General features: G+C 41.7%; 1 protein-coding gene across 2 annotated transcripts in view; it reads right to left on the reverse strand.

Annotated features, from left to right (window-relative positions):
- The window catches only part of LY75 (lymphocyte antigen 75), a 79,394-nt gene that overhangs the window by 24,499 nt on the left and 41,905 nt on the right, over positions 1–12,990 (reverse strand). For both annotated transcript variants that reach the window (XM_075829347.1, XM_075829346.1), the window contains 7 exons: positions 8,378–8,574; positions 7,177–7,319; positions 5,911–5,989; positions 4,729–4,797; positions 2,885–3,008; positions 1,306–1,341; positions 938–1,125 (listed from right to left, as the gene is read on the reverse strand). In XM_075829347.1, the coding sequence (XP_075685462.1) occupies positions 938–1,125; positions 1,306–1,341; positions 2,885–3,008; positions 4,729–4,797; positions 5,911–5,989; positions 7,177–7,319; positions 8,378–8,574 (836 nt within the window). The remainder of the gene's footprint in view (positions 1–937; positions 1,126–1,305; positions 1,342–2,884; positions 3,009–4,728; positions 4,798–5,910; positions 5,990–7,176; positions 7,320–8,377; positions 8,575–12,990) is intronic.

Consider the following 12,990-nt stretch of genomic DNA (forward strand, 5'->3'; position numbering starts at 1 on the left):
CGTGTGTGTTGCGCTTGGCATGTGTTTTTCACGCACTTGCAAGCACTTATTTCTTTCAATGTAATTGATGCGTGAAATACGAACAGCACATGGATGTGCGTCCATGTGCGGTCTGCGGTTTTCAACGCACAACACACAGACGAGAATCACGCTTGTCTGAATGAGCCCTAAAAAGAGGCGCAGTTCTTACAAGTTACAGTTCAGATATGCGAACGATGGCTCGCTCACACGTGTCGGACAGAGACAAGAGAACTCCTCCCTGATAAAAGGGTAACATATTATTTCCTGGCCTAGCAGAAGGTCTCAACTGGCTGCTCACTGAATGCTCTGCTCCACTCTCACGTAGGAAGGCTCCTGCCAGTCACCCACTGACCTCAGCAATGCACTGCGAACCTGTCTGTCAACCACACAGCGGTTCTCCGACTCAGCAGGAAGACATCCGTCCATTCCGCGCAACTCAACTTCCGCAAACCAACTCAGACACAGCAGCAGCTCCCGCAGCAGCTCCATTCCTCAGCTTTTGTCTGCGCAATCCGGAACTCATAATGGTTTCAGGGGTCTTCACGTGCTTTGACATTTTCGGACAGCCTAGAGATGCTCTGAGAGAAGTTCTTAGCACTTGGTAAATATCCAGGTACTCAGCTCTGAACCGCAGGGACCACTTTAGGGGAAACCTAGTATTATATGCCGTCCATTTAAATGATTGGCTGATCTTTTAATGCATGGATGGCCAGGTCCAGCCATCTAGAGTCTAGAGCGAAAGGTAGTCTTTGCAAACACACTGGCATTAGCTACTAGAGTGGGGTCGTGAGCGGGTGACCTACCTACCATGCCCATTTGTCCCCGAGGTTATTGTGATGGTATAAACCGTTTAACAGCAAAAATTGAAAGCACAAGAAAACAGTGAAATGCCAAATTTCTAGACAAAATGTTTTACCGAAAATGTTCCTTGTTTCTTCAAACGTTCCTGTATGGCTTTCATGGTGGTTAAAGAATCTATAGTTGCCAATTCACTGCCATTGCTGGCACAATAGAGGGCAGCTTCCTTGTAGCCTAGTTTTGCATCCGACACAAACCAATATTCATCACCTTCAATGATAACTGCAGAACTCATTCTTTTCCAATCTAAATGGACAAAATAAAAGACTGAATGTAAAAAAAACAAAAAAAACCCACAACAAAACCAGACAAAGCACACAAAAACAATCAAACACGCAAAAACCCCACTGTGTTTCTAATACTAGAAGGGTTTAGTGCTGGCCAATATAGTGAATAATGCTTTAGGATTAATTTGTATTAAATTACCTGGTTGATACCAATCTGGGTTTTTCAGAGGGGTACCTAGAAAATGTAAAACAATACATGAGATGCTGAATTCTATACAAATTTATAAACAAATATCATCTAGATCTAAAGCCGCGTAACTTTGTATTTCTTGTACTGCCTGTGTTCTAGTCCAGAGCTGCACTTACAATTCTGCTCATCATTATTGGAGACAGCCAACGGATACAGTTCTAACAATTTAACCAGGCTCTTTTAATGCCTTGTTCCGTACCGCACGGCATTCTGGGATCGTTTTGTTTTTTTTACTATGTCTGATTACTGTACAGTGACTTTGGCTCCATGCACACGAACGTGCTTTTGCAGCCGCAATCCCCCCGAAAATCCACGGGGAGAATTGCGGTCCCATTCATTTCTATGGGCCCATGCACACGACCATGGTTTCAGGCACATAGAAATTAATGCACGTGGCCATGTGCATAGCCCACGATTTGCGGGCGGCCCGCAGGTGACACTCCACAGCCGTCCGACCCGAAAATCACGGCCGTGCACATGGCTACGGTCGCGTGCATGAGGCCTTACTTTTACAGCCACAATTCCATGTCCAGTGTCTTCACAGACCTTTCTCTGACCATTTGTATTATGCAGAGATCAGAATCCGGATTCTGTAAAATTCAAAATCTCATGATCAGTAAATTATTATTAATGCAACATATTTGCAAAGCAGATCAACTTTTTATGTTCGGTTGATTTTATCTATGTATAGCGAACATAAGCTTTAAAAAAGGGGTTTTCCACTACACGATCCACAACACATATCAGTGCCCTGAAACGAGATGTCCCATCTCTGCTGTATACAATCATGAGAAGCCACTGATTTGAATGACACGTTGTCCACACATGCGCTAGGATATGCTATTGAAATTCATATATGATGTCTGTTGGAATGGAAATCTCCTATTAAAACTAAGGTCTGGCTGTGTATTGATTGCTGGTGTCTCTGAAGGCATCGTGTCACTTAAAAGGATTATTACATCTTCGAAAGGGATGGCATATATCTCTCGAAGAAAGTCTAATAAATCGGTGGAGGTTCCTAGAGGTTGGACCTCCACCGATCATAATGTGATGGCATATCCTAGCGATATGCCATCACTTTATAAAATAAAATACCCCTTGAAAGAGATTTTCCCACCAAATACATGTATTACCTATTCACACGGTAGGTGATAAATGCTTCAGTGCTGGGGGGCCCCCCACCACTAGGACCCCCCAACGATTATGAGAACTGGGGTACCAAGTCCCCATTCCACATCACAACTGTGATGTGAAGGAGTTTGGATGGAGAGGCAGACAAGAATATGCGCTGCCGTTCTATTCATATGACAGCCAAGTCCCACCATTCTAGTTATTGGTGGGGTCCTAGTGATGAAACATTTATCACCTATTCTGTTAATACATATTCTTAAAAAAAGAAGGTTAAAGGTTCTCTGCCCTCTGGGATCTATTCCTGCTTGTGCAAAACAAAGTAAAAAAACAAAGTGAATGGCATGTTTAAAATGTAACGTGAAAGCTCAGCATTACTAGGATTCAGCAGGAATCTTACCTTTTGGAACCTGGCACACAAAATCGAGTCGCGAATCACAGTGGAACGGTTTCAGTCTGAAATTTGTTTCAGTATGGACCAGGTCCATAAACCCCATCCAGTACATTCGTTTGGGCAGATTGAGCTGTTTTCAAAAAAAAAAAAAAAAGAAAATTGTAACTTGAAATCCAATCAAAGTATAGACAAATGGAAAGATTAAAACATAGAAAGTCTGAAGACGGACTCATAGACTTTCTATATGAGCCCGTCTTTAGGCATACTAGCATTGCCGATTGCAGCTGAAGAGGCAGAGCTTGTTCGTTTCAGTGATTGGTGGGGTCTCGGCTAGGGCATGTCAAAAGTTTCCCCAAATGACAAGTTACTCTTTAAGGAGGACCTGTCTATTTTAGTAAATACTTGTTTTCCCCATGAAATATATTTTCTTAGAACTCTGCATTGTGCCCGTCCTCTGTTATTTCTCCTATTAATTTATGAATAAATTGAAATCTGGGCATTACCATTCTCCTTGTCAAAGGGGTGTGTCCCGAAACAGTTCCACTGTCAACACCGATTGGACAGTTCAGTCTGTGTAGGGACACACCCCAACTGGTAACACCCAGTTATAAATTTATCTATAAATTCCCAGGAGGAATGGCAGGGGTACAGCACATTGTATTCGTACGAAGATAAGATGCTCCAGAATTGTTATTTCATGGGGAATATTTTTTTTTGCTAAAACAGACATGTCAGGAGAGCGACAGGTCCTCTTTAAGGCTATGTTCACACGGAGTATTTTGCAGGAGGAATATCTGCCTCAAAATTCAGTTTGAAAGTTTGAGGCAGATTTTCCTCTCACTGCACGCCGATTTCGCGGCGATTTTCGCACCGTTTTTCACCCCCCGCGGCCATTGAGCGCCGCGGGCATAAAACCCCGCGAAATACGATTTCTCTGCCTCCCATTGAAGTCAATGGGAGGTCAGAGGCGGAAACGCCCGAAGATAGGGCATGTCGCTTTTTTCCTGCGAGGCAGTTTTACTGCTCGCGGGAAAAAGCCGCCGACGCCTCCCATTGAAATCAATGGGAGGCATTTCGGGCCATTTTTGCCGAGTTTTGCGACGTGGTTTCCGCGTCAAAAAACTCGTCAAAATACTCCGTGTGAACATAGCCTAATACTGTATTTCCCCTGGAAGTCGGTATAACAAGCAATAAGCTGACAACTATCCCATTTACCCCCAGGTTTAGCATACTGAATTCAGTAGGTGGTTTCCGGCAGAAAGTCTTCTAGCCCACGATTATTTCAGCAACTTTTAATACATCATTTTATGTTTTTATGAGTTATGAAATATGTGGATATATTTTTTTTTAGGTAATTCACTTAAAGGATTTTTCTTTTTACGGTCCTGTTGCATAAAAACAACTTAATTGTGCCAGAGAGTCGCAAATACTGTAAAACTCAATGCAATGCTATGACAATTGGCATGCAGTAGTCGCCTGACTCTCCAATGCCAGCGCTGTTGGTCGCATAACCAACATGAGGATGTAGGATGGTAAAACCAGAGCAAGCTGGACAGGTGGAAAGTCTAATGAATATTCATGAAGCACTGTCGGTCTGCCTCAAACTTTTTAAACAGTAATTGCTGACAAAGTTTGTAGTCTGTTGCTAAGGAGCAACCGACAGAATTTTACACGCCATTCAGAAAATCTCAGCAAAACCAAACCTACACTTTATTAATGACTTGCATTGAGAAAAAAAAAAAAAAAAGTCTCATGGAGTAGATGTGTCTTCCGATGCTTTGCAACCCTTGAGTGCAGCCAGCATCAACATATGCAGCCAACAAGTACACTGCTCACTCATGGCTACCCACCTCAAATGCAGCACAGTCCCGGAGAGAATAGTCTTCTTCCTGAAATTCATTCAGCACTGTAGAGGAAATCTTTGGAAGAAAGATACCACATGCTTAAAATACATTTGTGAAGGAAAAGCATATACATCTAAATGGGGGGGCACGGAGAGGAGAAAAAAAATATGAAAGCCAATGGGCAGTGTGGTTGAAAATGCCCGATTTGCCTGCTGCAGGTCTTCTCTCCTCTGATGCAAGGCTCTGTTTTAATAGTGAACTTCGTAAGCAGCATATTTAAAGTAGGGGAATATCCGCCTCTAGTACTGGATTATTCGCAGAATTGGATTTCAAGGTGCGCTCACGTATATTGGGATAATGGGGTGAGGTAAGGGAGGGTTTGTAAAAAAAATTTACATTTGTAATTTTATAATTTAAAAAAAATAAAATATGAGTGTATTGTAATGTATGGTCTATATAATTTACTTTTATGTATGGGCTACTTAGTTTTCTTTTTTCTGTCCTTGTATTCTTTTTCTTGAAAAGGTCAATAAAAACTATTTGATTTAAAAAAAAAAAAGGATTGAAGTGAAGCCGCACCTCGTGCAACTCTGAAGACATTACAGCATTACGTATTGCTTATATGTTATTATGGGCTACATCTCTTTGGCAGTGAGGAGGTTCCAAGAATAATTTGCAGAACTGCAGGGAATTTTAAAACACAGATTAAGGCTCTCTGGAATTTACTTGTTGCTCCTGATAAAAGACTGTGCCCTTTCTAAAAAAAACATAGTGAGTATTGACAAGAGGCCAGTTAGTTGTCTGTTGTAAAATCAGCTGACAAATGTAAATAAAATGTGGCTAATTTATGGAAAATGTAAATGGAATTCCAGTTGAGGTCTACAAATGATCTCCAAGCCACTAACCCACGGGTTATACTGACCTGGAATTTATTTTACCAGATCATTTATTGCAGCTAAGATCATAGTAGTCTAAGCTGCAAAGCAAATCTCGGGTAGTCTTAAACACTCCCACATGCTTTACACTGCAGCTCTGATTATCTATGGTGTATAAGTACAAGCTCACCAGAAAGTCAATGCTTGTTGAGAGGTTTTCCCTTACGAAAAGATAGAACGATTAGAAACTGAGAAAAATAAGACTACAGGTTTCAGTTTAAAACATCATAGATGAGAAAAATTTTCAACTTACTGGATGACCATCACTCCATTCCCAGTTTCCCAGATTTCTTTTATTTAAGCCCAGCCAGATCCATCGTGTATTACTGGTACTAGGAAGAGAAAATGAAATATGATTAATATTATGTTATATAATAACATATAAAAATTGTACCAGACCTAAACTAAGCGCTATCTCCAGGGTGGCGGGAGGGGAAAGGAGTTATAACCCGTAAAGTTTTGAAAACTTCAGTAAAATATTTAGCGGATTAAAAAAAATATTTACATATTGCACTTTAATTAAAAAAAAAAAAAAAAAATCCATAACAAAGAGAAGGGGTCTAGCCAGTGACACCCAATGAGATGCTTTCTTATAATATGATGTCAAAACGATGGCTGGAATCAGAGTAGCGGAAATGGGTAACAGTCATTTTTCTTTGCATAGCTTTTTATAGAAAACCCCCGATGATTTCCAGCCTTCTAAAAACGTGGTTATATTACACACAGTACTGGACCTTTATGAGGAAAACACATAACCGTGCAGCAATATTATCCTATAAGAAATAAAAAGTTGGTGGTGATCTTGCGACCGTCACATAAAAACCACAGTAGTCTTTCCTTAGACGGTTGCAAGGTCACTATTTACCCACAATTCGCGAGCGACTACACTTCACTTTGGAGTGGATTGATTGGGGTCCCAGCAGCAGGATAACTGTAATCAGTCAGAAGTTGGGGGACCCTTCTATCAAAAAAGGGCTTGTCCAAAGCGAACCGTTTTAATTGCAATGTGTCATATGGTTTTCTAGTAGAGTTATATTTCCCCACCACTTAACTAGCCATGCTGATCCCTGATCGCTGCCTACAATCCTAGAAAGTCCACTCCAAATATGAAAATACGGACAATCTGAGGCACTCTCCCGCAAAGTCAAACATCTTTGTAAAGATTCGACCCAATAACAATAAACCTCATTAAAAAAGGGACGGTCTAAAATATCAGAGCCTCTACTAACTGATTTTGCCGTCAGCTGATCATTTCCCCTGTATCAGCCACTGAAGGCTAAATATAGTATAACACGGCAGTCATTCAGGAGAATGGCCGTCCATATAATAGAACATAAGCCGCTGCTTGTAGGTGGGCTCTACCCTCTTTTCCATAGAGAATAATCCTGAGCGGGGGATCCCCATCTATAACGCTCAAAAGCCCTAATAGGTCATATGGTCAAAATGATTTGGTGATCAATGGCATAGCATTTAACGGCAGGAAAACAACAGAGCTATGGATAAAAGAAGACAGACGTACTCCAATAAAGACTTAAGGAATGAATACAAGTTGTTCATGTCTTGCATATGTGAAAAACTGACAAGATGGCCGCCAAACTCTTCACAAATTCCCTCAGCTTCCTCCCACGTCCTCTGCCTCAGAAGTCTCTCTTTATGAAACAGCTGTGAAGAGAAACACAAAGCCCACATAATAAACAAGGAAAAAAGGCAACACAGATCAGTGAAATTGTTTCATTCCGCAAATTATTTTTACATTTATTCATCAATTTTAACCTAGGAGTGACAGGAGGGAAAAAAGTGAACTTCACCCTTCGGTTAGGCCATCAATATTAGATAGGTGGGGTTCAGGCTCTCGGCAACCCCACCGTTCAGCTATTTGAAGGGGCCGCAATGCTCGCACTGGAGCCGCAGCCTCTTCATTGTTTACATGGTTCTCCTTTTTGTTACATTCATAGCGGCTGTGCAAGGTATTGCAGCGTTGTCCCATTCAAGTATCCCGGCCCCTTTAAACAGCTAATTTACAGGGGCGCTGAGAGTTAGACCCCCACTAATCTAATATTGATGGCCTATCCCAAGTATCCTGTATACAGAGCAGCTGTATCGTGCGCTGAGACCTGTATCTGTCAGATCAGCAGGACTGACAGGTTCAGTGACAGCAAGTCCTGCATGTCTCTAACACGCAGGATCGAGGGGCACCGATCACATCTACGTTCATAACTTAGATGTGATAGATTACAGGTGGATCTTGCGTGTCAGAGACATGCAGGATCCGCTGACACTAAACCCATCAGTGCCACCGACCTGACGGATTCAGGTCTTCGTGCACTCTGCATACAGAAAACAAAGCACGTGTATCTCAAAATGTAAAAATAAATTTTAATAAAAACAAATTATAAAGTTGCACAAAACACCGTAATTGACCTTTTTATAAAATATATAAAAAAAAATCCCTTTCAAAGATGTACATAGCCGTTAAACTATAAAACCTAAGTACAATATAAACAGATTTGCTGACCGCGACTACTTTTAATAAACGGTGTTGAACTACAGCCGGCCATAAACTTGAGATAGAGGCGAGCCGAATGTTCGAGGGATTTCTCACTGGGATCAAATTTCTATAACATTTTTTATTTCCCCTCACCTTTATCCAAGACAGCAGACCTCATCTATTATATACAGTAGTGGAAAGATATATTCCAAGTTATAAGAAAATCTCATACTTTGTAGCAATACAAGTCTGTTCCAGGCTCCCAGCCGTCAGGGCATGTAGTAGGAGGGGGTTTTGGGGTCTCCTCCTTTTCTGCTGCTCCAATCCTTTTTTTGCAGATTGACAGAGCTTTGAACGCTTTGCAGTCTCGGACATCCCACTTTCCAAGAGATGCTCCAGTGGCCATAGCTACACAACCTCCGGCGAACGCTGCAAAACAAAATTTTCAACACCAGTTGCAACAGATCCATAGAGAAAAAAATTGATGAAGTTGTGTCATCAGGACATACATTTTTTTAGAATAAAAAAAACCCAGTGACCGCCTGATCACTGCAAATCTGACCTATGAAACCTCAGGCCAACAAGTGATAACTCCAGGGAAAGCTGCCACTTTGCCCGCTACGTAGCAAACCATGCAAAAGGTGCCCAGGACAAGTTTGCTGGTGCGAGAGCGACTCTTTGTTAGCGGCTCTCCACTATGGTTTATATAGAGGCACCCCTAGCGTGGGACCCCCCCCCCCCCCCTCTATGATGTCTGGAAGTCCTTCTATAACACATAGAAAGGGAGTTTCTTCAAGTCTATCTTCAGGGCCCCTGGTTTATTGGTTTGTTGTGACCATCCCATTTTCTCAAATCTCAACCATTGTTACTATACTACAGAAGTCTTTATATTGATCATTCATTTAGATTGTGAACGGATGATTGTCACTCATTTACATGCAGGGAGCATCATATATTACTGCCAAATCAGCACAAAGGACATAACAGAAAAATTGGAACATATCGAATAACAATATAACAAGCATATTCAGGATCCATATTGTACGGATTCCGAATACGCAGTCTATAAATGCTATATATATGGGTGCACAGAGTCCGAGAGAGAGAAGAAAAACAAAACCCCCCCAAAAAGATGCTCCACGACATGTTACGTTACAAAATATGTACGGAGCACACAGACCGCAATGTTCATATTACAGATCTGAGTTGCCTCCACACTAAGGCCCCATTCACATGAGCGTGAATCACGTCCGTGTGCTGTGCGTTGAAACAATGCACAGCACATGGACCCATTGATTTCAATGGGGCCATACAAACATGCGTGAAACTCACTGCATGTCCTATATTGGTACGTTATCACGCACCTACGTGCCCATTGAAGTCAATGGGTGCGTGAAAACCACGCACTGCACACTAATTCAGTTGAAAATAATTTAAAAAAAATGATGTGCTTTGCAGGTGCGTGAATAACGCATGCCCCTCGCAAAGCACACTGATGCAGAATGCAACACACACACACGGACGGACCCGATTCACGCGCGTTTTTCCCACACGTAAATCGGATATGCTCGTGTGAATGAGGCCTTAGTGTGCATGAAGCCCTACCTAATACTTCCACCTTCTGAAAAGAATACTTCTTTATTTCTGTTGCATGTATAGCGCCAACATATTCCTCAGCGCTGTATAGATGTCATCACTCACTATCCAAAGAGGGGCTCCGTGTCTAAATTTCCTATCTGTATTTTTTTTTTAAAAGCATGGGTGGAAACAGGAGTACCCGGAGGAAAAAACTACGTAAACATAGGGAGATCATGCAAACTCTGACGCAAATCAACAGTACTAAACGCTGAGCCACCATGCTGCCCATGCAGCGTAGCAAAAAACGTAGGGTTGCTTTGTAAACATGGATTCTGACTCCTGGGTAACTTAGAGGGAATGTGTCGCAAAATTATTATTTTTTTTTAAGCAAGTTACTTAGTTCTATTATATTTTTTAACCCCTTAATGACCGGGCCATTTTGCACGTTAATGACCAAGGATTATTTTTTGTTTTTTCACGGTCACATTCCAAGAGTCGTAACTCTTTTTTTATTCCGTCGACATAGCCGTATAAGGGCTTGTTTTTTGCGGGACGAGTTGTATTTTGTAATTGTACCATTTTTAGATGCTTATAACATGTTGATTAACTTTTATTAACTTTATTTTAGGAGAGAATTGAAAATAAGCAGCTATTCCAGCATTAATTTTCACGTTATAAATTTACGCCGTTTACTATGCAGCGTAAATAACATGTTAACTTTATTCTATGGATCGGCACGATTACGGGGATACCAAGTATGTAAAGGTTTTATATGTTTTTTCTACGTTTGCACAATAAAAACCCTTTTAGAAAAAAATTACTTGTTTTTGCATCGCCGCGTTCCAAGAGCCGTAACGTTTTTATTTTTCCGTCGATGTGGCCGTACGTGGGCTTGATTTTTGCGGGACAATGTGTAGTTTTTATTAGTACTATTTTGGGGTACATAGGACTTATAGATTAATTTTTATTTTATTTTTTATGGGGGGAATGGGAGAAAAGAGAGAATTTTGACGCTGTTTTTTGCGTTTTCTTTGGACGCCGTTCATCCGGCGGTTTAATTAATATGTTCATTTTATTGGTCAAGTTGTTACGAACGCGGGGATACCATTTATGTGTATGTGTGATTTGTTTTAACCGTTTTACTAAATAAAACCACTTTTTGGGCCAAAAAAGTAGTTTTATTTGACTTTGACAAACTTTATTTAACTGTTTTACATTTTTTTTTTTTAGTCCCACCAGGGGACTTCACTATGCGATGTGCCGATCGCATATATAATGCTTTGGTATACTTCGTATACCAAAGCATTATTGCCTGTCAGTGTAAAAGTGACAGGCAACCTGTTAGGTCATGCCTCTGGCATCGCCTAACAGGCAGTTGTGGAAGACAGACCTGGGGGTCTTTGTTAGACCCCCGGCTGTCATGGAAACCCGACGGCGACCCGCGATTTGTTTGCGGGGGCGCCGATCGGGTGACAGAGGGAGCTCCCCCCTCTGTCAAACACATTAAATGCCGCTGTCACTATTGACAGCGGCATTTAATGGGTTAAACTGCCGGAATCGGCGCGTGCTTCGATTCCGGCAGTTGCAGCAGGAGCCAGGCTGTGTATAACAGCCGTGCTCCTGCCGCTGATCGCGTGGGTACAGTGTCAGTACCCGCGCCATCACAGGACGGATATATCCGTCCTCCTGCGCGAACTAGCAGCTGCAGAGGACGGATATATCCGTCCTTCGGCGTTAAGGAGTTAAGGCCTCATGCACACGAACGTAGCCATGTGCACGGCCGTGATTTTCGGGTAGGCCAGCAGCGGAGTGTCACCCGCAAATCGCGGGCCGTGAACATGGCCATTGCCATTATTTGCTATGAGCCTGGACCGACAAACACGGCCATAATAAGACTTGCCCGTTTTTTCTGCGGTCCGGGCTCCTGGGTCATGCACGGACCGTGGAAACCACTGTCGTGTGCATGGCCCCATAGGAATGAATGGGGCCGCAATTCTCCCATGGATTTTTGGGGGAATTGCGGCCGCAAAAGCACGTTCGTGTGCATGGGGCCTAAGGTTTTTTTTGCTGTATTTTTGTTTTCTTCTACAATGTGGAAAGTATTAAAAATTATATAATAATTTCACATGTTTTCCTATGTTGTCCAACAGAGGGAGCACTTCCCATACACAGATTCACTGAAATTAGATAGTGTATGTCGTTCAATATTCAATATAGTTCACCGCCTGGAAGAACGATTAAAAAGTAAGTTTATTGGTTAAATTCATAAAATTGTGGCTCTACTAGCCGTTGATGCCAGACCAGGCTAAAGCAAGAGATTGCGACACGATAGGTGGTGTGGAGTGATAAATGTCTCCTTCACCCCAAAGAAACCACCTATCTATTTATTGTATAATAACGCTATATCTTTGCCATTAATAATTGTCTATCTAAATCCTAAATCCTACGCGTTTCATCATCACATGTAAAGTGATGCTTCCTCACGGCCAATGCATCAGTGCCGTGCATGCGTCTGGAGACTATGAATCAGCACAAAAACAGTGCTATCCAGTGCTGTTATATTGTTATCACCTCGATATTTGAAATAATCCAAATCTATCAATCCCTGAGGAAGCATCACTTTACATGTGATGATGAAACGCGTAGGATTTAGGATTTAGATAGACAATTATTAATGGCAAAGATATAGCGTTATTATACAATAAATAGATAGGTGGTTTCTTTGGGGTGAAGGAGACATTTATCACTCCACACCACCTATCGTGTCGCAATCTCTTGCTTTAGCCTGGTCTGGCATCAACGGCTAGTAGAGCCACAATTTTATGAATTTAACCAATAAACTTACTTTTTAATCGTTCTTCCAGGCGGTGAACACTTCCCATACACCTACATATCTACACCTTATCTGCAGCCAGTCTTCTCTAAAATTGCGCCAGCTTTCCCCCTAAAAACCAGCTTCTATGCTGGTCGCTCTGAACTGCGCATGCACACTACAGAGTGTGACGGCAGAGGACGTAGTAAACCCCCGTTCGCTATGTCCTATGCCCTGTAGCTGCCGTATTCCATCTGTGTATGTGTCGTTAAGAGACACATACAGAGATGAAATAAAACATGGAAGCCCCCAGTAAATGAAAAAAAAACAAACAAAAAACACCAAGTGAAAAAATAAATAAAGTACATATAAAATTGTATTAAATAAAAACAAAATAAATATTGTTTTTTATGACACCTTTCCTTTAACTATGTTTAAATCCCACCCGAGCTACC

The sequence above is a fragment of the Rhinoderma darwinii genome, chromosome 6, assembly GCF_050947455.1.
Source record: "Rhinoderma darwinii isolate aRhiDar2 chromosome 6, aRhiDar2.hap1, whole genome shotgun sequence".
Lineage (NCBI taxonomy): Eukaryota > Metazoa > Chordata > Amphibia > Anura > Rhinodermatidae > Rhinoderma > Rhinoderma darwinii.